Here is a 26,837-nt window from a genome sequence, read left to right on the forward strand (position 1 = left end):
CATAGAGTAATGAGGCTGGTTCCTTAAAAGTCACCCCAGAACTCACTCATGATGACAGTGAATGCTGTCTCTAGTCGTTGTCCACACAGACAGCTACGTGCTTATTCCAGTAATGTGGCCACTGCTCAGAATGCTGTGTTCATCCCCTCTGAAATCAGTGAGTGATTTTATTTTTTTATTTTTTCTCCCCAAAGCCCCAGTGCATGGTTGTATATCCTAGTTGTAAGTTATTCTAGCTCTCCTATGTGGGACGCCTCCGCAGCATGGCTTGATGAGTGGTGTGTAGGTCTGCACCCAGGATCTGAACCAGTGAACCCCGGGCCACCAAAGCAGAGCATGCAAACTTAACCACTCTGCCACGGGGCCAGCCCCTCAGTGAGCACTTTTTTGCTGAGGCCTGAACTCCTGTGATGGCTACATCCAGGGCATTTAGATTTTAGATGTATAAATTTTATGCCTGTGAATGTGAGTTCCGCCGTGTTCATTGAGACCGCAGTCCCATTACCTTATAATCCCACCTCACACGGGGTTAGTCAATGTGTTTAACAGGATTCCACAGTGTAAGAGCGATTTAGTAGTAACATGACTTTATGTGGTGAAAAGATTGTTTTTTCCCATCTCACAGCTCTTTCTAAGTTACTGCTCCACTAACCTATTCTGGTTGCTGATAAAACCTCCTCATGCCTTTTTCCTAAATGAGCCTTCCTCCTTCATTGGGATGAGCCCCTGAGCCCCCAGAGCCCCCTGGCAGGCCCTCGTGAAATGGCTGGGCAACAGCGGGAAGCCCCGGTGCCCACTGAGCTATCACTTCCTCAGTGGGGAGCCAACTGACTCAGCAGGGCTCGTTCCGCAGCCCACCCACCCCAGGTCAGTTACAAGTGTGTGACTCCCCAGGCAGTGTGAACATCCGGGCCTCACAGGCACCACTGGGGTGTGCATCTGCACCTCAAGTGAAGTTGAAACCTCTCTTCCCGGCCTGCCACGCTTGGGTCCCAAATTACAACCGGTGCCCTTTAAGGTGAAAGCTTTTCTCCCCTCACTAAGCTATTCGTAATGCTTTTTTTTCTGTGCACCTACTAAAGTAACAAAGATCCAGGCCATGGATTTGACGGGTTACAAAGACAGTAACCTGTGCCCCCACCCCATAGGGGAGCTCTGATAAGCATCAGCCTAATTCAGTAAGGACGAGAGAGAGAAGGCTCCAAGGGAGGGGCCGGGGAGGACTGCCAAGACAGGGTGGCATTTGACCTGTCCTGTGAAGACCCCAGGAGTCCAGCAGGGAGAGGCAGAGAGAAGACATTCACAGAAGACCTTCTGCCCTGGTAAGGGCCAAGGAAGGGGGACGTCGAGGGACATTTACATTCATGCTCTGGCCGTGGCCTGGGGTTCGTGTTGGGGTTAGTGAGCCAGGCAACTGCAAAGATGGCTTGGATCCAGACTATGAGGCTGATAATGTTGTAGCTAAGACAAGCGTGAGTGGCCACTGAAGGTTCTTGGGGATGAGAGTGTTATCACGAGATGTGCACATGAAGCCATGTATGGCTTGGGGGGTTGGGGGGTGCAGGGACAATGGTGTGATTCATCTTAGTTTACTCAACACTTTTTATTGAGCACCTACTACGTGCCTCACACATGAACAAAACAGATAAATGTCCTGCCCTCAAGGGCTGACAACCTAGAGGGTGAGGCAGACAATAAACAAATAAACAACATAGATGCTAGAAGGAGATAAAAAAACTATGGCGGGAGCCAGCCCGGTGGCGTAGTGGTTAAGTTCACGCATTCCACTTCAGTGGCCCAGGGTTTTCAGGTTTGGATCCTTGGCATGGTTCTACACACCACTCATCAAACCATGCTGAGGTGGTGTTCCACATGCAAAATAGAGGGAGATTGGCACAGATGTTAGCTCAGGGCAACTCCTCCTCAGCAAAAAAAAAAAAAAAAAAAAAAAGCTATGGGGTAAAAATTGAGCATAGTAAAGGCACTCAAGTGGATTGAAGAGGACAGGTATTTCCTCAGTATTAGAGTGGTCAGGGAAGTTTGCACCGAGAGCTTGCGTTTGAGTGGAGTGTTGAAGGAGGTGAGGAATTTGGCCAAGCAGGTCCTGCCTTCCAGGGAGGGGCACAGCTCATATGAAGGCCCTAAGACAGGAGCGTGCCTGGTGGTTCCAGGATCAGTGAGGAATCCGGAGAAGTTTGGTGTGCGTGGAGGGGAGTGAGCAGGAGGAGGGGCGCAGAGGGATAACGGGGCCACGTCACAAAGGGTCTGGTGGGCCATTGTCAGGACCCGAGAGAAATGGGAGCCAGTGCAGGTTTTGAGCAGCAAGAAGCCATGATGTGACCTAACTTCTCACAAGATCACTCTGGCTTCCACGTTCACAGAAGCTGCTGTGAGTTTAACGCTCTCACTGCTCTCAAGGAACTTACAATCTGTTTACGTAGGAACACATCCAAGTCTTTCACGCAATACGAAATCAGACTTCAAATCTAATGATTCATGCCAGTGTTTACCCCGCTGCAGATTCGTGCAGATATTCACACTATTCCACTATTTGGAAATATGATCCTGAAATTTTTCCTGGCTCCATATATAATAAAACCTATTTTTTCTCTGCCATATTTTTTGCATGGAGTTTTGTTCCTTGGCCCTCCAATGAGGTCATGGAAGCATCTGGAATCTCCTCTGAGGGACTAGCTGAGTTCTCCCTCCACAGGTCCGGCTTCAGCCCAAAATCTGATCTAGTCGTGTCAAGTGTGCCTTTGCCCTGCTTCAACCCACAGTTCGTACTGAAAGTAGAGAGTTTTTTAAAGTCAACATATCCGATATAGCACAGAACTGCTGAGAGAGTGGCAGCTGGTCTGTTTCTCCTAGGTGGTAGCTCGAAGATGCCCTGAACTAGCATATTCCAAGTTTTGTGAATTCCTCAACATCTAAGTCATGCCCATGAGCTCATCAGCTGAGACACCTTGGTTCCCCACGCCTTGGGGCCCGGAAACGGGCTTTAACTTGGCACTGGAGAGTTAGATCTGTGGGTCAGACCCGGGAGAAATCGCTGCAGGGTTTAAGGGTAACATTTATTTTTAGATCCTTATGAGAAATTCTACCTGCTGGGCCAGACTCTTGGGCCATATCATGTCTGTCCTTCTTAGAACCTCACAGTCTAAGGGAGTGTTGGCCGCAGAGGCACCAAGAGCCAAGGATGGCTCGAGAGCAGTTTTGCACGCTTCATAGGTTGCCAGCTGCACGAGCCTCTCCACAGCGTCAAGGGCCAGCGTGCCAGCCTCTGGTCCCCTGGCTGGATTGTACAACAGGCAGGCCAAGCCCCTGCTCTGGGCACTGGAAACAAAAAGCAAGAAAGAGGAATATTTGTCACAGAATTTGATATTTAATAGTTCCCAAAATAAAACGAAAGCAGTCCTCGTGGGAAAAATCAGAACTTTGTCAGGCTTCACCCCCTGCGTTTTATGGATTAGTGTGGTTTGAATTACTCTGGCACATCAACTTTTCAGTACTTGGGGAAGTGGTTCCCAACTCTGATGTTCGTTAGAACTTTTGAAAAATACTGATGCCCCGGCCACACCCCTGAGATTCTGATTTCGTGAGTCCAGGTGGGGCCTGGACATCATTTTTTTTTTAACTCCCCAAGAGATTCTCCTGTGCAGCTGGGTGTTTGAACTGATGACTTAGGTCTTCTAAAGATCTCCATCTGACCCTGAACCCTCCCCGCTCTACCCTGTCCCCTCCACTTGCCCCAAACAGCAAGGAGAGGACCCTAGAGGGGCTTTTTAAAGTCACTGTTTAAAGACAAACAGACATAAGACCCATCTGAGCAGCTGGCGAATGAGAGTCTGCGCATCTCCACGCAGCTGCTGCTTTGGTTTGAGGTCTCTGCTCCTGTTGGGTTCCCCGGGGGACTCGACCCTGGCTTCTGTGGCTGCCCCTCCGGAGAAGCGCCGGGGGCTGCCCCACAGCCATCTCCTGCTTGTGATCCTTCCCTTGTGCTCGGGTTCCAGCTCAGAGGCTTTCCAGAAGGGCGGAAGGAAAGGGGCCAAGAAGGTAATGATTGTCATCACAGATGGGGAGTCCCACGACAGCCCGGACCTGGAGAAGGTGATCCAGCAAAGCGAGAGGGACAACGTGACCAGATACGCTGTGGCCGTGAGTCCGCCCGTCCTGCCCCCTGCTTCTGCCCAAGGGCTGCCGGCTGCCTTCTAGAGGCTTTGCCATCAAACCCCTGGGGTTTCTGGGGAATGAGCAACTACCCAGGCCCTCAAAGGGGCCTCTCCTTTTTTCATCCTCTGCTAAAGAGCAAGTCAAACATCTTCTTTCTGCACTACCCGGGCCTATCCACAACAGTTGTGGGGTTTTTTTGTCTCCATTGCCAGGGAGGTTCTGCAACCTCAGAAAACTAGAAAACACCCCCACGCGCCTCCCACCTCCAGAACCCCATCTCAGAACAGGGCCTGTGTCTGGCCCTTACAAGAGACTTTTTCAAAATGCAAATGGCACTTTGGCTTATGCTCATGACTACCAGAGTAGTGGCTCCAGCTGGCCCTGGGTCCCCAGGGTCAGGGGTCATGGGCGTGCATGGAGGTCTGTGCCATGTCCTGGTTTGTCGCCCCTGCCCCCTGTTCCCTGGCAGGTCCTGGGCTACTACAACCGCAGGGGGATCAATCCAGAAACTTTCCTAAATGAAATCAAATACATCGCCAGTGACCCAGATGACAAGCACTTCTTCAACGTCACCGACGAGGCGGCCCTGAAGGACATTGTCGATGCCCTGGGGGACCGGATCTTCAGCTTGGAAGGTGCGTGATCCATCCCGAGAGAGGTCCATGCTCCTGGGCTCCCATCAGATGAAGCCCAGGGAGCGAAATCCAGCCCCACAGAGGGGACTGGGTTCACAGGGTCCTCCCTCACCATCAGTGCCGACCCCTGCGTGTCACCGTGCTGGCCGCCAGCCTGCGCACTTTCTGAACAGCCCCGGAAGGTGGTTTTGCTGATAGTCTCCTCTTTACCATTGAGAAAACTGAAGCCGAAGGGGCTGAGTGCCTTGCCTAAGCTCCCACAGCTTGGGAAGGAGCTGGGGTTTGAATGAGGGCTGCCAGATTTAGCAAATATAAAATACAATGTTTGTGGCAAACTTATACTAAAAAATTATTTGTTGTTTGTCTGACATTCACATTTACTGAGCGTCCTGTGTTTTATCTGGCAGCTCTAGTTTGCACCCGGCTGAGCCTGACTCCTTAGCCAGAAACACTTGACCCCTCAGCCCCACTGCCTCCCATCCAGAAGCACCTTCTGCAGGGCCCCGTCGGGTGGCCCCTCTCCTTGCGGTTTAATCTCCAGCTCTGAGCTGCACACACCTCACTGGCATCACGTGTTGCTCTAGCGGGCCCTTCCCCTCCTGGGCTTTGCCACGTGGGAGGACTGTGGAAAGAGACAGAGGCGGTGTCCAAAGCCTGAGCAGTCTGCAGCACATCAGAATGACAAGCTACAGACACAGAAAAAGAGACAAAAACACCCTCATAAACCAGGCTAAAGGAATAGAAAGTATGAACCTGAGTTTTGACACTCACAGTAGAACTTAAATATCCAAATCACTGTATTTCTCCTCAAAACAGTCGCCTTGGGTGACGAGAACCTTGGTTCCAGTGATGTGCTCGGAGAGGCCCTCTGTGGGGGGGCCTTCAGCACACGTGGGATTTCTCGTGCAAATCGGTGGTGGTGACAAGTCCCCCTCCTGAGGGCCAGTTTGATGTTTGAGACCCTCCAGAGGCATCTGGAACAAGATCTGGTGAAGAATAGGAATGAACAAAGTGGGAAGTTCCAGTTCTTGCCAAAAATGTAGACTACTTCTTTCCACGCACCTTTCCTGGTCTTTCCCCTATTTGACAGTCTTATTGTACAGGATACCCGCCCTGTAACAGAAGCTGTCCCCAGCCCTTTTCAGCCATGAGCGGCCTACTAATGATAAACCCGCACGGCCACCTGGCTCCTCCTGGTGTAGGGCACCAGCCACGAGGGCAGACGAGGCTGGACCCAGACTTGGGCCCCTGTCACCTCCCTGAAGGGGCCCCTGGGACACAGGTGCTGGGATTGAGTTGCAGCGTGTCTGGCGCTCAGCAGTCAGGCGCGGAGCTGACATCCTTCTGTCCCTCTGTTTTAGGCACCAACAAGAACGAAACCTCCTTCGGGCTGGAGATGTCGCAGACCGGCTTTTCCTCGCACGTGGTAGAGGTACGCGGGTGGAGAGCTGCCTCCCACGTGCTCACTCTTGCCAGCCTCTGCCTTGTCATCCCGCCTTACCGGGCCCTCTCCTCCCCCTTCTCTCTTGCTTGAGGTCTCTCTGCCTCCCATCTTCTATGGCTGGAGGAGGGAAGTCAAGGCCTTCAACTTAGAATAAGTTGTCTCGGGCGCTTTTGAGCAGAGCATGGGCTACAGATAATAAGCCCACATACCCCCCTGGCGACCTCTCTGTGCAGGGTGCTGATGGAGCGTTTCCCCCCAGGGGCCCTTTCAGGCACAGAGCCTGAGGCAAACCAATTGCACGCACTCCACTAGCACCCATGCGTGCCTGGGGCAGCCTGTGTGTGCAGGGGGGCGGCGTGTTGTCGACGTTGGGAGGGTGTCCAGATGTTGCAGATGTGCTCCGGCAGATGGCCCTCCTGGGCTCCCTCCCTGTGCGGACTCGGCTTCACATTGCAGAGGGCCAAGGTGGCACATGGCGTCACAGCAGCATGTTGTGTCTGGGGCTCTGCGGCATGGGCCCAGAGCCTCAGGCTGCCACTCACCCTGCACTTCACCTGGTTCTGATTCACAAGATGGGACTGAATGCTCACAGGACCGCAGGAGGGGCAGAGCCTTATAAACTGTTTGGGAGGGAAAGCCCTGCCGGGAATCCCACGTGGGGAAAGCCCATCTGTGCCGGTGTCAGCACATGCCCCGTGGGCATGCTTTAGATAGACAGGTGTCCTAGGTGTCCTAGGTGTTCTGCCTGGGCTGGCACTGTGGGGGAGTACTTCTGCCTCCTAATTTTCCAGAAAAGGCCTTTTAGACCATCCTACTTATACATCACCTTCATTATCCCACTGAATTCTCCCAGCTGCCCTGTGAGGTGGTTAGGGCAGGATTCCTTGTTCCCAGTTTCCAGATAAAGAAACTGAGTCAGGGAAAGGTTGAGTGATCTGCAGAAGTGACATTTGTGAGAGAAATATTAGTCTCCTGCTGTCCCCTACACATTAAACAGCTGCTCCATGAGAGAGTGTGGAATGTAAGGGGTCTGAGTCAGAAATCCCCAACTGGCAGGGAGGGGAGACAGGCACGACATGCAGCAGGCAGATGGACGGAAACGTGACTCATGCTCAGCTTTTCCTCGGCTGCATCTGGACCATCTCATGCCCACTTGAATGCAGCGAGATAGAAATGTAACTGCCCTACAATAGTAACAGTCGTGTCACACGCGCAGAGCACTTTAAATTTTTCCAGGAGATTCCTGCCCCTTATTTCGTGCTCAGCCCTGCAAGGTTGGCAGGCGGTAATCGTTGTCCTGTTTTAGGTGGTCAGACCAGCAAATGTTTTCAGTGCCTTCTCTGTGCTGGATCCCAGGAGAGGCAGGAGGCCTGCCCTCAAGGAGCTCGCAGTCTGAGGGTAAGGAGCCGGGCACGAGGAGAGACGAGGGCATCCATTCACACGACATAAGGAAGAAAGTCATGCACTGGCCCCATCTCCTGACTCTGGGGTCAGGGCTGATTAGAAAATGCAACAGGAAACTCAATTTAATTAAATCCAACAAGCAATTGTCAAATGCAACCAAGGTTATTCCAGACCAATGTGACCAGAAATTATTCTTGCCACCAGGAGTCAATTTGCAGACAATCTGGCACAGTGGTCCTCAGCTTTGGGGGTAGGATGAAAGAAATGGTAGACTTCTCGTAGGTAAGAAGAGGGTATAACTTCAGGAGGCCCCCCCCCATCCATGGAGCCCCTGGGAAGACCCCGTGCTCAGTGGGGGAACCACATGCACACATCTAATGCTAATCAAAGTAGCGTGTGCTTAGGGTCCTAGAGAAGGCAAGGCCCAGCCTAGGGGAGGGGGCAGGCAGGGGAGGGGCTGGCACTTAGGCAGGCCCCTGAGGACAAGGATTTCTGCAGCCACGGGTGGCAGCAGGCAGGACAACAGAAGAAGTGGTGTGCACAACACTGGGGGAAATCTGAGCACACATGGGGGGCCAGCGCTGATGTTGGGGACAGTGAGAGAGAATGAATGTCCCAATCTCTCCTTCGTTCATCCCACAATCATTTTTTGAGCATCTCCTTGTGTGTCAGGCTCTGTACTGGGCACTAGGGATATATAAATAGATAGAGATCAAGGTTTCCGCTGACAGCAGCTCATGGTCTAGTTAGGGAGAAAGACTCTTAAATGATAAGCTCACTCTCCTGCTTCTAACACTGTGATGTGTGTGTGCCCAGGAATCGGGGAACCTGAGGGCACGGGGAGGTCAAGATAAGCTGCAGGGATTCAGGGAAATTTGAGCTGAACTCTGAAAATGGCCCAAGCAGCTCAGTGTGTTGAGCAAGATGAATCCGTGCAGGATCAACAGGTGCCTCAACTGTGAGGGGAGACCGGGAGCTGAGAGCCCCTGCTTGTTATTTAGGTCAAGGTCATGCTCTGCCCTATGCAGTGCCTTCCAATATGCCCAGCTCTTTTTCATTTGCCTAATTAGAGAGACCCACGTGCCCCTCCCTATCCTGCAGATACAGACCCCAGTTCTTCTAACACCCCCAAGTCTTGTTTTCAAGTGAAAGGCATCTGGAAGTTTTCATCTGATAGGATTTTTAAAGAGATGATGATGTTTGAATCCGAGACTCTTTAATACTTAAGAAAACAAAAACAAAAAACTTTCCAAATCCAAAGGAATGGGGCAATGATGGTGGGCTGTCTGGCGCTGGGACGGGCCATCGGGTTGCTATTTTAGAGCACGGAAGGTTTTCAACGCCAGCCACTGATGCCATCATAATTGGCCACAGCCATCCTGTCCCTGGGAGTCCAGCTCCACGGCCCTTAGGGTCAGTCAGACCTCTCTGGGGGTTGGGGCCCATGGGTCCAGCCTTTCAGCTTTGCCAGAGCAGGTCCTGAGCCCAGTGAGTCCATCTCCTGGGGGACTCCACAGGAGGCTCCACAGACGGCCTCAGGCCGCTGCTTCCTGCAAATATGCTGCAGGAGCCATCAGGAGCCCTGGGCCTGTTGAGTTATGTCAGAAGGAAAGGTCTCTGGTCCTAGGGGAGGGACCCAGTAGAATGTTCTCAAATGGCAGAGGAAAGACCCAGCGGCTCATCACCTGGTCTGCTGCCATCTCTCTAGCAAGGAAACTAGCCTTTCAGTTAGGGAGGATAAAAGCAACAAGAGGAAGGAGGGACCAGAGCCCAGGGTAGTGGAGGAGACCCCAAGACATCACCTAGCTACTCAAAGAGCCCAAAGCCTCAGGCCACAGGAAGTGCATCTCAGGCTGATGACCAAAGATCTGAGCCATTGGGGAACCCAGGGAGCTGAAGCCACCCCAGGGAACTCTAGTCTTGACTTGCAAAAAAGGGAAAGAACATTCTGGGAATTACCATCAGGAAGACCAGCTATTTGATCCCTGGTCAAATTCTAGAATGGATTTTTAAGCCAATGGTTCCATTAGCATTTGGAAATGGATGCAAAGGTCACTAATAGCTGGAGTGGCTTCTACGAGTGCTGGCTGCCTGCTGAGGTGCTAAACTCCCTGTTGGCTGGGTAATCAAGAAGAAGCTGCGTGAATCTGCCAGAAAGCTTGCAGAAGGAACCCATACCTTCCAAAGGGGGTAGACGCTAAGAGTCTATAATCCCCATGGGCCACGAGCGGAAGGTGTGGAAGAAGGAAGAGGACTATAAATAATTGATGCTTGATGCCCGCTGGTGCCGGATGGAGCTGCTGGGGAGCTCCTCCTATGGGACTGCTCGGCACAGGAATTCTCCTGGACCTCCTACACTGCCGTCCATAAATCTCCCCAACACCAAAAGTTCATAGAAGGAAGCAGTTTTATTAGGGTGAATCTCATCTATATAAAATCCTTGGTGACTCACCCAAGATGGGAAATCATTTTTCCTTTAACCTGCGCATGATGATCTGGCGGGACCAGCCCTCAGCTGCATTTGAAACAGGCCAAGGTAGGGAAGCCCCCTATTTCCAGCCCAGCTGCGTGCCCTACCCCTGCCTGTCAGCCCGTGCCCTTCCCGCAGGCCCACTGGGGTTGTGGACTGCATAGCTAAGGTTATCAGCTGTTATCTAAGGTTCCCAGCTGTTGAAGGCTTAAAGCTGTAATCTTTCCTAAGAGTTTTGCATTTGAACTACTTTTGCATATTTGATTCAATCAAAAATGAAAGAAACTAATCCATAATGGAGAAATAAGGAGCTGCTACCTAGAGGCTGTAAGCCCCTCTGAGCCCCCATAGTGGACTCAGGCAGTCAGGGCTGTCCACGGCCCCACCCCATGGGGCCAGGACGTGCTAGCCAGGGACTTCTGGCATGCTGTTCTGATTGTCTGCAAGTTGATGCCCGGTGGCAGGATTCATTTCTGTTTCATTGGGGTCCTCCCAAGCCCAAGGCCATGTCCTCCCGCTGTATCCTCGTGCCCAGTGCCGCACTCCTGGGCCTCATTCCCAGGACCTCTGAGGAGAGACACCCAAGCCTCTGATCTGGAATGAGCAGTCAAGTCCAGTGTGCCCCATGCCCCCTAGGCCCCCTCCACGCCACCCAGCCACCAGCTTCCAGCAGTGCGCAAGGGGAGGGTCTCCTCTCCACGGAAAGGTTGAGGGCCCGTTTCCGGTCTTTCCTGCCCAAGCACGTCTACACCTCACGGCTCTCATCCCTTCTTAGGCTCCACTTTGAGCTTATTGAAAACAAGTCTTCTAATGACAGAATGGAGCAACTAGTTAAAGCATACTCCACCCTCTTCATGATGTGTTTGCCTTAGAAGGGGCTCTTGGGGACAGGGTCTTGCCCCGCTACGGTCTCTCTGAAGATGGACATGCAACACTAGGGAGCCATGGGGGAGCCTAGGGGTGGAGACGGACTCAGTGCCGTCTCCGTGGTCTCCGTGCGCGCCAGCACGCAGGACCACCAGCGGCCACCTCCACCTGCCTCCACACTCCGGCCTCCCCAATGCCAAGAGCAATTGCTGGCATCTGGTATTCTAATGCCGTTACAGCTGGGCAAGGGGAAAGCACTGCCTGGCTGTGTGGCCTCAGACAAATCATTTCACCTCTCTGAACCTCAGTCTTTGAGCAGATGTCTGGAAAATATTTCTGGAATTGAATCTTGAGGCTTGGAACTGGAAGTGTTCATTTTGAGACTTACTACAAACCAAGTAAAGTTTTTTTAAAATCCTTTCCTAATTCCACTCTGCACCCACCCCGCCCCTCAGTTGGTCAGCCCGTCCACTGGGTCCCCAGAATAGAGTGTCCTGTCCTCCATCAGAGCACTTCTCACGGGCTGCCGCATTGACTCATCTGGAGCTCTCGCTCTTCTTTGATGCCCGCCTCCCCGGAAGTGCTTTATGGATGAATTAATGAATGAGAGAAGCTACTGTGTACCCAGTCCTTATTGGCTGCCAAGCAGCACGCTAAGAATTAAAAAGGCTAATTCTCACGACACAACTATTTACATCTGAAGAACCTCTCAGTGAGAGGGAGAGAAACTTGCCCAAGGTCACACAGCTGGAAGCTCTGGAGGTGGGACTGGAACTCAGGAATGCCTGAGTCCAGATTCCTGCTCTGACCGGCAGGCCAGGGCCTCTCACGCTCAGCCCTAGTGACACTCCGGGCTGGAGGATTCTTCGCTGGGGGGCTGTCCTGTGCGCTGCAGGTGTTCAGCAGCATCCCTGAGTTCTACCCGCCAGGTGGCACAGCAACCTCAACACCAGCCCCAGCTGTGACAACCAGAACTGTTTCGAGGCATTGCCAAATATGGCCCGGGGGGCTGAAGCGCCCCCCGTTGAGAACCATGGCCCTAGACTCTGCTGCTTCCCGTGCCGGGGACACAGACTGGTGGGAACACAGAGTTCGGGGGGGTGTGGCCACAAGCCCAGGGAGCATTCGGCTGTGCTGGAAAGGCAAGACTGCTCCAGAAGCCAGGTCAGAGGGCAGCTGGGACCTTAGCTGGCAGGATCTGATGGTGGGCACAACACTGGTGAGGACGGGTACAGGTCGTCCTCCGGGAAGGCAGGGACTTCGCCTTGGACCTTCTGAGGACAGCCAAGTCTGCATCCTCATTTCTGCACAGAGCACTAGGAAAGTCAGCTTGCACAAGGGTCCGTCTGTGTGAGGCCACCCAGGCACACCCTGGTAATATCCAGCAGGAGCCTGGGGGGCCCCGTAGGAAAGGGGGCATAAGTCAGGGAGCCAGGACAAGGTCTGGAGTGGTGCATGCGGCTCTTCCCCGGAATGCCCTGCTGCTTGTCTCCAGCTGGCCTGCATGCCTGGCTCCTTCTGTCCAGGCTTTGGCCCTTTTTATGGCCCTGCCCCTTCCAGATTTTCTCCAAACTCAAAACGTCTGGCTCCCCAAGAAGGGAAAAGCCGGCTAGTGCCCTCAGTGAGCCCACTCCTCGCAGTGCACCCCATCCTCAGTGGGGCTCTCCCTGGCCCCCACAGGCCTCTCTCAGGAAAGGGCCTCCCACTAGAAGCCCAAGCCTGCAGCCGCTGGCAGGACACAGTGGCATAAGGTGAGACCCACGAGTGATCACCTGCCCACTGTGCCTAATCCAGAAGCCCGAGTGGAATTCGCAAGCCCCACATCCGGTGAGTCAGCCTCGGTGCCCCCTCCGCTAGATCCCAGGCACCTGGCCTGGGCCAGCTCTTCTCAGTACCTCACAGAGGCTTCCGGTCATCTGCAAGCCAACAATTCATCTTCAAAGGCCTCTCTGTGAAGCAAGGAAGCCTGGTCTGCAGTTGCAAACTTGAACTTAGCAGGCGGAGAGAGGGAGGAAATGAAGAGAGAGAGAGGAAAGCCCAAATGTCGCACTCCTAGAGCGGGGCTCAGATGGAAAATCTGTAGCAGAATCCGGGAGCTTCTGGGCAGAAGATGGATATTTTCCCTTCTCCTCAACCCATCTCCCTGATCAAAGTCCCAGCCCTGCCTCTGACTTGCTGTGTGACCTTGAGCAGGTCCCCTTCCCTCTCTGAACCTCGGATTCTCATTTGTCAAGCGCAGATAATGAACATCTGTCCTACTGGTCTCACACAAATGGGTGACTGGATGAGAAAGTCTGCCAAGAATGGAGGACACCCCAAGTGCGAGGAATGTTGGCGGTGACTGTGTGGGCAGAGTCTTTGAGGCCCTGGCTCCGATCCCGGCCCAGGTGCATTGTCAGGCTCTCCAGGCTGAGGCGCGCACCCAGTGGGAGGGAGAAAGCTGATTAGAAAGTGCGGCATTAGACACAACCAAGCACATCAGACTCTCCCAAGACCAGCTCATTGATAGTCATAAAGACACAGTCTGAACAGTCAGTTCTGCCTCTAGCACATCAGAATTTTAACCCTTTGATATAGATCAAGGGGCTGGCCCCGTGGCCGAGTGGTTAAGTTCGCGCGCTCCGCTGCAGGCGGCCCAGTGTTTCATTGGTTCGAATCCTGGGCACGGACATGGCACTGCTCATTGAGCCACGCTGAGGCAGCGTCCCACATGCCACAACTAGAAGGACCCACAACGAAGAATATACAGCTATGTACCGGGGGGCTTTGGGGAGAAAAAGGAAAAAAAAAATAAAATCTTTAAAAAAAAAAAGAATTTTAACCCTTTGATAAGCTCAGCTTTACTCTTTAAATTGACACCTTGGAAGTGAGCAAAGGAGGCTTAGGTTCAGGTCCATAATCTCGCCCTCCGCCGCCATGAGTGACACTAGCGCCCGGGGCCCTGCCTCTGCGTTTAGGGACGGCTCTGAGGGTCCTGAGGCCACAGTCACGCTCTCTCCTGGCACCGTGGTTTTGGGGGTGAGGGGAGATTGAGTGCCTTGGGCCCCACATGGCAGGGGAATCTCAGATCCCACCAACCAGCCATGCTTAGGGATGCTCAGTGGGAGAGAGGGGACTTCACCAGCCCATGCTTTAACAGTCTGCCCCAGCCCAGCCCGGAGCCCCCAAGGTAACCCAGGAAGGCGGCCCTCCCTGCTCTCACCACCCTCCTCGGCCCGGCATCGTCCCTGGTCACTCCTCTTCCTCTTCTAGGTGCTTACTGTTTGTCCGCCTGTGCCCACTAGTTATGTGAATTGTCTGGGGGTGTGGAGGGGGACAAGGTGCAGGTACAGCCCAGAGAGTGAGTGACCCGGTCCTTGGGAAATGGCCCTGGAGTCAGTAACATGGAGACTTCCCCTCAGAGAGCCAGAGCTTCCGGTCTTCCTGCCCAAGCATTGCAGCAGCCGCTTACCCTGCAACTAAAGACAAGCCCCTGTCCTCTGGGGGTTGGCTGTCATGGATGTGGCCCTGGCTTATCTGTCCAGCCTCATCTTGAGCCACTTTGCCCCCTCTTACTCAATGCTCCAGCCCCATCAAACAGCTTTCAGTCCCTTGAAACCAAAGGCTCTAAATTCTGTCCAGCCTCAGGGCCTTTTGCACAAGCTGTCTCCTGACAGAGAGAGAGAGAGAAATTTGCCCAAAGTCACACCAGCTCTTCTACTTTCTGACCCTACCCAGCTTTCAGGTGTCTGAGTAAGCTTTTCTTGACCCTTATCTTACTCAAAAAGGCCTTTCCTGACCCTCATCTCAATCTAAATTAAACCTTACTATGGTTTTCCCTCATCACATTTATCAGTTTGCAACTGTTATGTTTATTTGCATATCTATTGAGTATTTTTGAGCTCCACGAGGTCAGGGATGATATTCTCAGCACCAAGCAAGTGTCTGGCACAACGTAGGCATTCACTGAATTTTTACTGAAGAAATGAAGATGTAGGATTTACACACAGAGAAGCAACTCAGACACTGCTGGGGAATGTGGAAGGAGGGCAGGGACACAGCTCAAGAGAGTCTCAGAAGGGAGGTATAGTGACAAGAGATTTCCTAGAGGGGTTTTGAAGCCCAAAGAGGAATGGAGGTTTGGTCCTGGATTTGGAGTTTGTTTCTAGAACATTTCTTTTTTCCTAAGGTCCTATCCTTGGGATCAGCTTAACCCATTTTGTGCTAAAGATGGGATGGGGCAAGAAGGTCCTCGGCTCATTCAAAAGCCGAGAATCCTGGCTGGAAGTTAGGCTGCTAAATAATGAGCCCAGGAGAAGGTGCCCGCGGTGGCTGGCAGATACTTCACGGTACAGCCTTCCCGGTGAGGGGCGCCCGGGAACTCTAGCTGACATGTGTCCCCTCCCCAATGACAGGACGGGATTCTGCTGGGAGCTGTTGGCGCCTATGACTGGAACGGAGCTGTGCTAAAGGAGACCAGTACCGGGAAGGTCATTCCTCTGCGCGAGTCGTACCTGAAGGAGTTCCCCGAGGAGCTCAAGAACCACGGAGCCTATCTGGGTAAGAGCCAGAGCCGAGGGCCCTGATGGGCAGGGGGTGGGGAGGGGCCCCGGGGGCCCCAGAGCCCACCCACACACGAGGCGAGGGGCCTGGCTGTGCATCTTCTGTGCCGATTCAAGCCTGGGGCAGGGGCCGCTGCCTCTTCAGCCTGCCATCCACCACGCCCAGCACCACAGCTCTGGAACCGGAACGGGCTCTCGGTAAATAGGTAAATAAATGACAAGCAGCACACCTGTACCTCCAACATGTTTCGGTCGATGCTTCTAAGACGCTGGGCAAGCTATTGGCGTGTCTTTAAAGCTTTCTGCCCTGACTAGGGTTTCAGCGCTCTGAACCTACCTCCCAAGGCAAAATGCAGGTCGAGGGGAAACCCACACTCGTGCTTATGCCTTACTATTCACCATCAAAGCCAAAGTCACTGCCCATTAGCACTCTGGAAGCGGACATTCTCCAAAGAGGAGCACCAATCACTGACGTCCCAGCACTGAGCCCTTAACCCGCTGACCCCAGTGCCCTCCAGCTCCAGAAAGCAGGGCCCCAGCCGTCCACACCAAGGCCCACCCACCACAGCTGGGTCCTTTCGGAAAGGGCTGAGCCGGAGCCAAGGGCAGCAGGGAGTGAACGTCCAGGGCTCCCACTGGCTCTGGATCTTTCTGAATTTCAGAACCACGTCTACCGTCTGTGAAGTCACTCGTCATTAATGCCTCCTTGGACCCCAGTCCGCTGTGGCCTGGGCCATCCAGAGTGGGCAGTATCTGTCCGCACGTCCATCCTCTCCCTAGTGCTCCCTCCCATCCCCGCTTTGCCCCTCAGCTACTCTCACGGCCTGTGATGCTACCCACACTGTGGTTACTCCATTTTCCATCCCCAACCCTGGGACCCTCAGCTAACAACAGGGCAGGATGCCAGAATCTGGACTGTGCCAGAAAATCTAGAGGATCTAGAAGCTTCTAGATCCCTAGAAGTTCCTCAACAGTACCTGGCCCTAGGGCCTGGGTTCCACTGAATTCTGTTGATATTAGACCGGGCCTGCGTACAGAGCACCTGTGGTCGATGCTGTCAGAGTGCAGTGGAAACCAGGACACAGCCCCCGCCCTCAAGCTGCTTCCCAGCTAGTTAGAGAGAGAGAAAAATCAGTACACAAGTGAGGTCAGAGCCCAAATAAATACAAAGGAGGGAGAGAGTGGATGCCTTGCCTTGGCAAATGCTCAAACACTAGGAAAGATGTCAGAAGAACAAAGGCTTGCACCCTTTACTTCAAATCAGTCGTGGTATCTCGTGCTCCTCATAGTGCCGAAAGTGAGGACACCAAGTGCGGGCGTACGACGCAGGTCTCACGAAGCATTAAATGACAGGCAGATAAATAACATCAGGGCCCAGGGCCCCAAGCGAGTGGGAGGCATGCTGTGGGTGGTTGTGGCGCCTCAGCCTGGCACACTCTGGCACCCGTGGTGCAGGAGCTGGGCCTACACCAGCTCTCCAAAGCAGGAAAAGATTTGAATAAGCCACAAAGGTCCAAGCAAAAGAGGGCGGGGCGGGAAGTGCTAGGCGAGTTCAGGACCCAGGAGGCAGACGGTGTGGCTGGAGCGGAGGGGAGCAGGGGGGACAGGAAGGGGAAGGCGGGGGAGGGCCGGCTGCAGCAGGAGGCCTCGAAAGCCAGGTTAGGAGGGTTGAGCATTTTCTTGTTGGCAGTAGGGAGATAGTGAGGGTATCTGAGGGAGGGGGCAGCAGGATGAACGCCACCTCCCTTCCCCAGCCCAGCAGAGCCGTCCTCCTCCTCCCAGAAGACGCTGGTGGGGTAGAGCCAGGCTGAAGGACCCTCAGGAGGCCCGGCTGTCTTCCCTTAACCACAGACAGTGCCTTGGGTGGGGGTCCTGAGGGAGTGCCTTCTCTCCTCCTCCTCTCTCTGGGGCTCATCCAGTGAGGGCAGTGTCTGGGATCTCTGGAAGAGTCCCCCCTACGTGCCCCGAGGGAAAGGAATGGTTTAGGGGAAGGAGGCTGGGAGGCCAGGCTCTCCGCCTCCACGATGAGGAAGCTGTATGGACTTCTGGCCACGGGACCTCTTGGCAGGACTTCGGGGAGGCTGGTCCAGCTTTTGCTGGACCAAGAGCCACATGGGAACTGAACCCACAACCAACAGACTATGGGAAGCAGGAAGTTCTCAGTGCTGCTGGGAGCTTTGAGAGTCAGCCCACACAGGCCCCCAGGACGTTAGGCCTTCAGCCCCCACCACCACTACGGTCCCTCCTTCCGGGGAAGCCCGAAAGTCCAGGGTCAGTGGAGAACACTGTCAGTAGCACCATTCAGGGCTCAGCTCAGAAGAATTCTTTGTTCCACACCTCAAGGCTTATCCCACCCTCCCCTCATGTGTTTATGGTTGTGCTAAGTACACGGCCACGTTAGCCACCTACATGTGATATCCTGACCTTACTGACCTTTCAAGCCCCACTTCCCAGAATTCACCTCCAAGAGTCAAAAATGATGTATCTGGAACTCAAGTAGCCCAGCCTACTGCACCCATGCTTCTGGCCACCAAATTGGCCAGATGCTCGTCCACGCATCCTGCAGCTACTCTGGAAGCAACCAGTGGGACCCGAGTTACTGTGTTCCCCACACACACGCACACAGGCACCCATGCACAGACATGCATGCATGGTGGAAGGAGACATCTATTCCCCAGAAACAACTGAGGAACTGCCAACAAGGCCGGACACCCATCTAAAAGCTGGGATCCAGTATCCAAGATCATCTGGCAGAAAGTGGGAGTCTCAGCTTTGCACATCTGCCGGGCCCCCCTTTCAGGAGAATCGCCCGAAGGTGCTGCATATGCACAGCTCCAGATTCACTGTGATCAGGCCAAGCCAGCCAAGAACACGGACGGGTGGCCTTTCCAGAAGGAGCCCGTGGGCATCCATTTCTGCCTCTTTTGCATGGTGTATGCGTGGACTGAGCGGAGCCCAGGAGCTCCCTCCTTTGAGTCTGCAAAGCTGTGGGGCTGCAAGAATTCCTGAGCCTCCGCGGGGATGCGTAGAGTGGAGCAGTTCCTTACACCTGCACAGCCAACGCTAGTTTTCATGAACCACTTAGCAGGAGTTTGTGGGAATGAAGAGGGCGCTGGTTGGTCCTGAGAGAGACAGTTCCTGGGGATCAAAACAAAGGTTGAGTGAAGTGTGGCTAGGGCTCGCCCTGCTCCCTGCTCCCTGTACTCCACCATCATGTGAAGGAGGGGATGTGTACGTTCCCGGTCAGCAGTGACTTTTAGTGGTCCCACTGGCTTCTTTCATTCCCTCCGGCAGCAGGTGGGGTGCAGTGAGCTCCACGTCCTCCACAGGCCTCTCCTGAGCCCTCCTCTCCCAGGCCTCCTCAGCTGTGCCTGGGAATCACGGCTCTGCATTTTCCAATAAGCTCGGCCTGCTCTGAACACACTCCCTGTACCGGCCCAGCCTTGGGCTCAGCTGAGCCATGTGCCAGTCCCTCTCAAGGCCTGCTGAGGACTCGAGGCCAGAGACCAGCCTGTTTCCTCCTGTGGCAGGGTACACAGTCACGTCGGTCGTGTCCTCCAGGCAGGGGCGGGTGTACGTGGCCGGAGCCCCACGGTTCAACCACACGGGCAAAGCCATCTTGTTCACCATGCACAACAATCGGAGTCTCACCATCCACCAGGCCCTGCGGGGTGAACAGGTAAGGGAGGCGGGGGCCGGGGGTGGGGGCTGAGGAAGCCGGACAGAGAGGGGAAGGCTGGGCCAGAGGGTTCTCTGAAGCTCGTCTCTTCCCTCTTAGTAGGGCTGTCCCCAGACCACAAACATCCTTCCTGGTTGTGGGGCACATGCCTCCTTCACACCAGCCTTGGAGCTGGACTGTCCTGTTCCCAGAAAGCCAGGCCCTGGTCCCAGCTACAGCAAGGAGAACCTGGGAGAATGTGCTGCCTGCGTTTCATGGACCTCTTGCCTCTGCCACATTTGCCCGGCTCTGCCCGTCACCGCCAGCTTCTCTCTGGGTCAGGGCTAGAGTTAAGAGCTGGAGGGAGCACCTGGGCTCTGGCTGCCCAGCCTGGGCTGCCAGGGCCCCCAGGCCTCCTGAAGGGGCAATCATGTTCCTCAAGCCACCCTCTTGCTGCTGGAAGTGGGAGGAGCTGTGCATCCACCCACAGTGAGGCCCCCTGGGTTCGCCAAGACGCCAGCTTCTTTCCTTCTCCTGAAGTGGTACCAGTGCAGATCCGTACAGCTGCTGATGCCGCTGCCCCGCCCGGGATGTGGTGGGCAACCAGACTCTGTTGCTAAGAGTCTCGTGTTGGAGGGTCATGAATGGAGACTGGAAAACTGTGATAAGTCACTGGTGGTGAAAAGATGGAAAAACAGGGTTCTGATCCAAGTCATTTCAATAGCCCAGGAAAACTGGAGTCCCGAGAAGCAGCGTAGCTTTTCCAAGGTTATATGGTGGATGCATGGCTGGGTCAAGCTCAGAATCCAGGACTCTTGGTGGTGCTGTCTGCATTATGCTACCTCCTGGCAAGCCCCAGCAACCCCCAAACCAGGCCTCGGCACCCCCTGCCTGGCAGCATCCAGCATCCATGGCACCCTGGGCCTGAGCAGGGCCCTGTGCAGGCCCGTACTGTCCTTCCCAGCTTGCCCTCACTTCTCCAGAGCCTGGGAACAGCCCTGTCTCCTGCCTCTTCTGCTGCCCTTGGCCTGTCACCATGAGGATGGGCTCCTCACTAGGTCTAACCTAAACCCCTCTAGCTGCAGGAAGCCATCATTGCACCGTTCCTCGTCCTGTCTCAAAGGCACCGGTGGACCCGGGTGCTGCTCTGTCCCCCAGCCTCCATCCTGCCCACCCACACTCCACCCGGCAGGCTCTTCCAGGAATCCAAGGCTAGACCTTGAGAGCTGGAGGGAATTTGCTGATGAATTTATCGCATTTTTACTGCCCAGTTCCGCCTCCAACATCTGAATGAGAAACCACAGTGCTGCAGGCAGCTAAATTAAGTGGATTCCAAATCGCTGTGACACACATAGCTGAGGCCACAGATTTACACAAACATCCCCTCCCTCTTCCCTTATTTGCTCTGTCTGCCTCTTAATTACTTTATGTAGGCACCTCTCTTCCCTCCCCGACCCTGTGCTTGTGATTTCCTCTTTCTCTCTTCTGTATTTTTATCTTTCTCCTCAGTTAAAAGCTTTTAATGCTTGAGGATAGATCTCTTCTGGAAGCGTCCTCAGCCAAGGGCTGCCTGGGTGGGTGGATCACGGGCTCGGGTGTCGGGACCCGAGTTCCAACCCAGCTTGGGTGTGACTAGCCTTCTGACCTTGGGCCAGTGGCTCAAGTTCTCTGAGCTTCAGCTCCTTGCCTGTGAAGTGAGGGCGGTGATCTCTCGGGAGGTGGCCCTGGGGCTGTAAAGGAATCCCACCAGGCCTGGTGGCCGGAAAGGCTCCTCCCCGTTCCTAAGGGGCCCACTGGTCCAATGCACATTTGTTGAGTCCCTCCTGTGTGCCAGGCACACACCCAGGCCCGGAGAGAACACAACACGCACAGTGCCCACTCTCATGAGGCACCCCATGGAGGAAGCAGGTGCTGGTGGGAAGAGTACACAGCTTGGGAGGCATCAGGAGGGACACCCCCTGCAGGGAGTGGCGTGGGGAAGGGCAGGTGGACATTATCTGGGGGTGGGGAGCGGTGCAGACCAGAGTACTTGCAGAGGGAAGCCTGGAACCCAGCCAGGGCCTGGGGCCTGTGGAGGAGAAACATCACTGGGATGTCAGAAGCGGGGGTGTGAGACAGAACGTGGGAGCCAGAGATGAGGGAGGGACGGAGGCCAGTCCAGCAGGGTCATAATGAAGAGTGTGGACTTTTTCCAGAAGGCAAGGGAGCAGCATGGTCAGCTGCTAGAGGTCACTCTGGCTGCCCATAGGGGTGGCTTGGAGGGGCTGGCCTGGAGGCAGGGGCCCCTTTGGAAGGAGCCCCCCCCCCCCCGAGGAATAAGCTGCAGAGAGGAAAGTAGGTGGATTCAGGACATGTCTGGTATACACCAGGCAGGACTTGCTGGGAGGCCTCAGGTGGGCAAGGTGGAGGCCTGGGCCAGAGGAGCCTCAGGTTTCTGACTGAGTGGGTGGATGGTGCCCAAGGTGGGAGAGGAACACAGTGAATGCTCGAATACTGAAAAGAAATCCTAGGTCACCGTCCCAGGTGCCAATCCCACAGGGATTTGGAACATTCAAAATTGAAACGAGCTAAACATCCACCAATAGAAGAAACACATTTGGCACATGCATAAAATGGAATATTATAGAATCACCAATGATCGTTTTGTAAAAAATATATATAACGCGTCATGGAGAAAATGTTCATGATCCATTGTTTTATTAAAAAATCAGTAAATAAGCTATATGTATAGTATTATCCCAGATTGTGAAAACAAAACTACACACACACAACAAGCCCCACACCCTAGAGAAAACAGATGAAGAAAATACTCTAAAACATTCGTGGCAGCTATGGTCGGATGTTAGACTATGGGTGACATACTTCTTTATACATTTTTATGCTTGTTTTTTGCCATTATAATGTATCACAAACAGAACAAATAAAATTAAGTAATGGAAAGAAAGACGTGTGTGGGCAGGATGGATAACAGAAGGGATAAGTTAGAATAAACTGAAAACAGGTGAGTCCACTCTGTTGGTGGGGGTGAGAAGGAAGCCACCCTTCTCATTTGTTCACGAAAATTCTGAGTCAGAGGCTGCCCTCAGTTTCCCTCCATCCCTGGGAGTGAGGCGAGGGCTCCCAGCAGCGCGGCCCACTCCCCTCTCCCCATCCCCGTGCCGCAGATAGGCTCTTACTACGGGAGCGAGATCACCTCCGTGGATATCGATGGCAACGGCATGACAGACGTCCTGCTGGTCGGCGCGCCCATGTACTTCAGCGAGGGCCGAGAGCGGGGCAGGGTGTACGTCTACAACCTGAGACAGGTACGGGTGCGTGGCGCTGGGCGCCCTTGCTAGGGCACCTGACCCGGCCTCCACCCGGTATTCACGAGGGAAGCTGGGTCACGAGAGGGGTCAGCGCCCACTGACCTGCTGAGCCAGGCCAGGAAGAAGAAGAACCTCCTGTGTGGCTGGGCTTATGTAACAGAGAGGGGAGGCTGGGGAAAATGGGGTGGAAAGAGGACACTACAGGCCAGAGGGGATGGTGACCCTGAGGGCCCTTGCCAAGTCCCCCCAGCCTGTTCCCGCCCCTGGTGTTGCAGAACCGGTTTGTTTATAACGGAACGTTGAAGGATTCCCAGAGTTACCAGAATGCCCGATTCGGGTCCTCCATCGCCTCGGTTCAGGACCTCAATCAGGATTCCTACAACGACGTGGTGGTGGGAGCCCCTCTGGAGGACAACCACAGGGGAGCCATCTACATCTTCCACGGCTTCCGAGGCAGCATCCTAAAGACGCCGAAGCAGGTAACGCTCCCCCTGGAAAATGGATGGAGCTAGGACTGGACGTCCTAACAGCTCATGCTCAGCCCTGCGGTCCAGGATTTTCTTCTGCTCCTCATACAGGAAAGGATTCCAGTGTGTCCTAGCTCTACGTGCCTCAGGTCGAAATTGTGAAACGGGTGCATTTGTCTTCAGGATCTTCCCATCACCCCTTTGAGCAACCTCTCCTTGCTTAACTCTATCTCCCCAACAACAACAAAACCCCAGGGACCCAAATCTCACTGCCCCTCCATATGTGTTCGTGCAGTTGCCTGCAAATGGAGAACTCCTGCTTGGGCTTGCTCTCCTCTGGAAATGCTTCATGCTGGAAACCTTGCTCACCCCAAAAGTGACCCAGGTCCCATCCCCTCAGGGTCATCGTTTTTGCGTCCATATTTTCGTAGTAAAACAGTCTAATATACCATGGATAGCGATGCCGATGGGTTACCTGCAGGTCATCTGCATTTACACCTAATGGGGAACTCTCCTAAGACACAAGATCTTAATCCAAAAGGATGACTTAGTGGTAAGAATTTCAGGTGCCCTAACAGACCAGGAGAGGCCATAGCTTTGGGCTAGGGAAGTTCCCTGAAGGTTCTGATAGGCTCTCTCCAGCTTTTCCTTTTTCACTCTCTGCAGAGAATCACTGCCTCAGAGCTGGCTCCGGGCCTCCAGTATTTTGGCTGCAGCGTCCATGGGCAATTGGACCTCAATGAGGACGGGCTTGTCGACCTGGCGGTGGGCGCCCTTGGCAATGCTGTGATTTTGTGGTTGGTTCCCCCTTTTCTTGACTCTTGGGCTCTCCTGAGGGTCATGACGGTTACAGGGTTTAAGAGATATGTATCAGGATCTTTGTCCCTTGTCTTTCATCACTGTCGGCCAAACTCACCCTGTTCTGATCCCATCTCCTTTTTATGGAATTGCTGTATGATTTTTGAAGTTCAAATCCCTCTTCTCAATGGAGTTCTAGGATTTTAGAGCAATTTAATGTCAAAAAGCCCTTCTTAGAATTTGTCCTAAAAGTTCCGGGTACTTGGGCATATCTTCCACTTGAGCTTTTCAAGCTCCTTCCAGGGTCAGGCTGAGGGGATTGTTATCAGCTGGGAGGATCTCCCTTGTCCCCTAGCGTGAAAGAAAGTTAATGTAACAGAGATTTCCGTCCTCCAAAGCCTTTCTGACTTCTTGTTTCCTTTCTCAGGACCTTCTTTCTGCACCACCCCACAGATGTTTGCCATATATCTGCATCCAGGGTCTCTCTCTGGCAATAGTCTACAGCTTAAAAAAACAAAGCTTTCTAAAAGTCCATGCATTTTACCCTATCATGTCTTAGCTACATTTTGAGCCAAAAAAATTTTTAATTTGTGTTTTTTTCATATATGTTGATGAGATTTTTCATTATAAGTAAGATAACTTAAAGAAAATTTGGAAAATAAAGAAACAAGTTGCCCAGAGTTTCATCACCTTAACATTAAAACATTTTGGCATATTTCCTCCCAACCTTTTTCCGCCCACATAAAATTTTATATAAACACCATCACATTTTTCATACAACTCAAAGAAGGCATTAAACAGAGATATCGTGCGGCTCCCTGGGGAGATAAAGAAGGAGAGGGTAGGCTCTTGGTTCTCAAGAACACTAGAATCCAAGAGGGAACTGTCTTAGTCCAGGGTCCCGAGAAAACAGAGTCTGAGGCTGAAGCTTAGGCATCAGTGCTCTGGGCACCAGCTTCAACCCCAGAAGAAGAAGTGAAGGCCGAAGGAGGCTGGAGAGGGAGGGAGAGCAGATCCGAGCGGAGGCTTGCTGAACCAGCCGCGGTCCCACAGTCAGTGCAGCTCCTTGCTCACAGTATCTCCAGAAAGGCAGACACTGCCTCTGCTGTTGCAGCAGCCCGTCGTAGGGGTGGGAGGGGCAGCAGTGTATCCGCAGGCTTCTCATGCCCCCCGTTTGCCATGGCCAAAGCTTCAGCTGCCCCACACCTCCAGGTGGTGTCTCCTGCCCCTCTGGCTGCCCTGAGGAAGGTCTCTGCAGGGCCGCCCAGCCACTGCAGGGTGCGCTGGCCTCTCTGAAGCTCTGCACTGTGCGGGGCTCTTAGGTCTTTGGTGCTGGTGGCAGCAGCAACAGCAGGTTGGGTGGTAAAGGTATTCGCTGTGTTGGTTCCAGCAAGGAAGCAAGATTGGTGACCAAGATCCAGGGTGGGGAGTAGACATCGCCTAGTGGGTCCTTAGGGTGACACATAAACTAAGTCCTTTACAGGAAAGAAGATACATACACAGGAGAGCACGCACACACACACCAAGAGAATCAGTCTCGCAGAAAGGATTGGGCCAACCTCTAGCTTTTGAGGCCTAAACCTCTGTGCTACCTGAGTGGTGATGAAATTGTGGGCTGGAGCCTTCTGGGGAGATTTTCTGGTCCAGCCCCATGGATCTGAAACGTGACTGCCCATTAGGATTACCTCTCATTGCCCCGGCTTTATCCAGACCACTTAAAGCAGAATTTCTGGGGCAGGGGCCCAGGCAGCAGTAATTTTTACAGACTCCCCAGGCGTTCCTATTGAGCAGACAAGTTTGAGAACCAGTGATGCAAGCTATTATGTTTACACAGCACTCTGCACCGTCAAAGGGCCTTCTCACTCACTGCTTTGATCCTCACAATCCACATCAGAGAGATCAGGTGACCTGCCCAAGGTCCCATGAGGACCGACAAAGCCAAGACTCAAATGCACCCTTTTCCCTCCACAGCTCAGAGGAGGCGCCATCCATCCCCCTGATACTAAGGAAAGTTAATGATCATGCTAATACTCTGAAGCACCTAAAACACACTACACTTGTTTCATCTCATAAATGCATGGTTTGGAGAGGCAATGTGTCTCCTTCCCTAGTTATGTTTGACTTCCACCAACAGAAGAGTAAATTTGCATTTCTTTGGCTGCCTGGACCAGGAAGTCTGGGTGGACGGGTAGGCAGTCTCCCGGACAGTGAGTGGTTCGCTGTGTTGGCTGCACATTAGAATCACCTGGGCAGCTGGAACACCTTGCTCTTCAAAGTGTGGTCCACAGACCAGCAGCATCAGCATCACCCAAGAGCTAGAAATGCAGAATCTGTGCCAACCTGTTGGATCAGGATCTGCATTTTAACAGATCCCCAGGAGATGTGCAACCGTATTAAAATCGGAGAAGCACTGCTCTAAGACATGTGGACGCCGGTTCTGACTTACTTGGACTTGGAATGCAACTTGAGCATCAGGATTTTTTTGAAGCTGTTCAGATTATTCTAATGTACATCCAGGCTTGGGAACCACTGCTCTAAAAGTGATGAGGAGGCAAAAGGAAGTCAGTATGGTCTGCAGCAAGTGAGGCCCCTGGGAAAGTGATGAAGGGCTCCTTTGAGGGGCGATGAGGTTGCTGAGCCCACCCCTCAGCACCTCTGCCCTTTTTCACCCAATCCTTTGACATCTGGAGCCCTTCTTTGCTCCCCCCCTCCCCCACCCCCCAGTGGTGGTCTTGCAGATGCCATTCCCATCTGGCTCTCCACCTTTCCCCCTGAGGCACAGCAGGGCAGCCTGTGGCCCACCCCACCCCAGCTACTCACCCTTCTTCTCCAGGTCCCGCCCCGTGGTTCAGATCAACGCCAGCCTCCACTTTGAGCCGTCCAAGATCAACATCTTCCACAGGGATTGCAAACGCAACGGCAGAGACGCCACCTGCCTGGCCGCCTTCCTCTGCTTCACACCTGTCTTCCTGGCGCCCAATTTCCAAATGGCAACAGTTGGTAAACCAGGCCCCTCCCCACTCTCCCAGCTCGGTCTTCCTGGTGGATTTTGTGATTGCTCTGTTTCAAAAC

General features: G+C 53.5%; 1 protein-coding gene across 2 annotated transcripts in view; it reads left to right on the plus strand.

Annotated features, from left to right (window-relative positions):
- The window catches only part of ITGA11 (integrin subunit alpha 11), a 118,284-nt gene that overhangs the window by 66,041 nt on the left and 25,406 nt on the right, over positions 1 to 26,837 (plus strand). For both annotated transcript variants that reach the window (XM_005602972.4, XM_001495868.7), the window contains exons 8-16: positions 4,014 to 4,158; positions 4,643 to 4,808; positions 6,170 to 6,240; positions 15,388 to 15,532; positions 19,065 to 19,213; positions 22,357 to 22,497; positions 22,776 to 22,979; positions 23,634 to 23,764; positions 26,599 to 26,765. In XM_005602972.4, coding sequence (XP_005603029.2) covers positions 4,014 to 4,158; positions 4,643 to 4,808; positions 6,170 to 6,240; positions 15,388 to 15,532; positions 19,065 to 19,213; positions 22,357 to 22,497; positions 22,776 to 22,979; positions 23,634 to 23,764; positions 26,599 to 26,765 — 1,319 coding nt within the window. The remainder of the gene's footprint in view (positions 1 to 4,013; positions 4,159 to 4,642; positions 4,809 to 6,169; positions 6,241 to 15,387; positions 15,533 to 19,064; positions 19,214 to 22,356; positions 22,498 to 22,775; positions 22,980 to 23,633; positions 23,765 to 26,598; positions 26,766 to 26,837) is intronic.

Source organism: Equus caballus, chromosome 1, assembly GCF_041296265.1.
Source record: "Equus caballus isolate H_3958 breed thoroughbred chromosome 1, TB-T2T, whole genome shotgun sequence".
Lineage (NCBI taxonomy): Eukaryota > Metazoa > Chordata > Mammalia > Perissodactyla > Equidae > Equus > Equus caballus.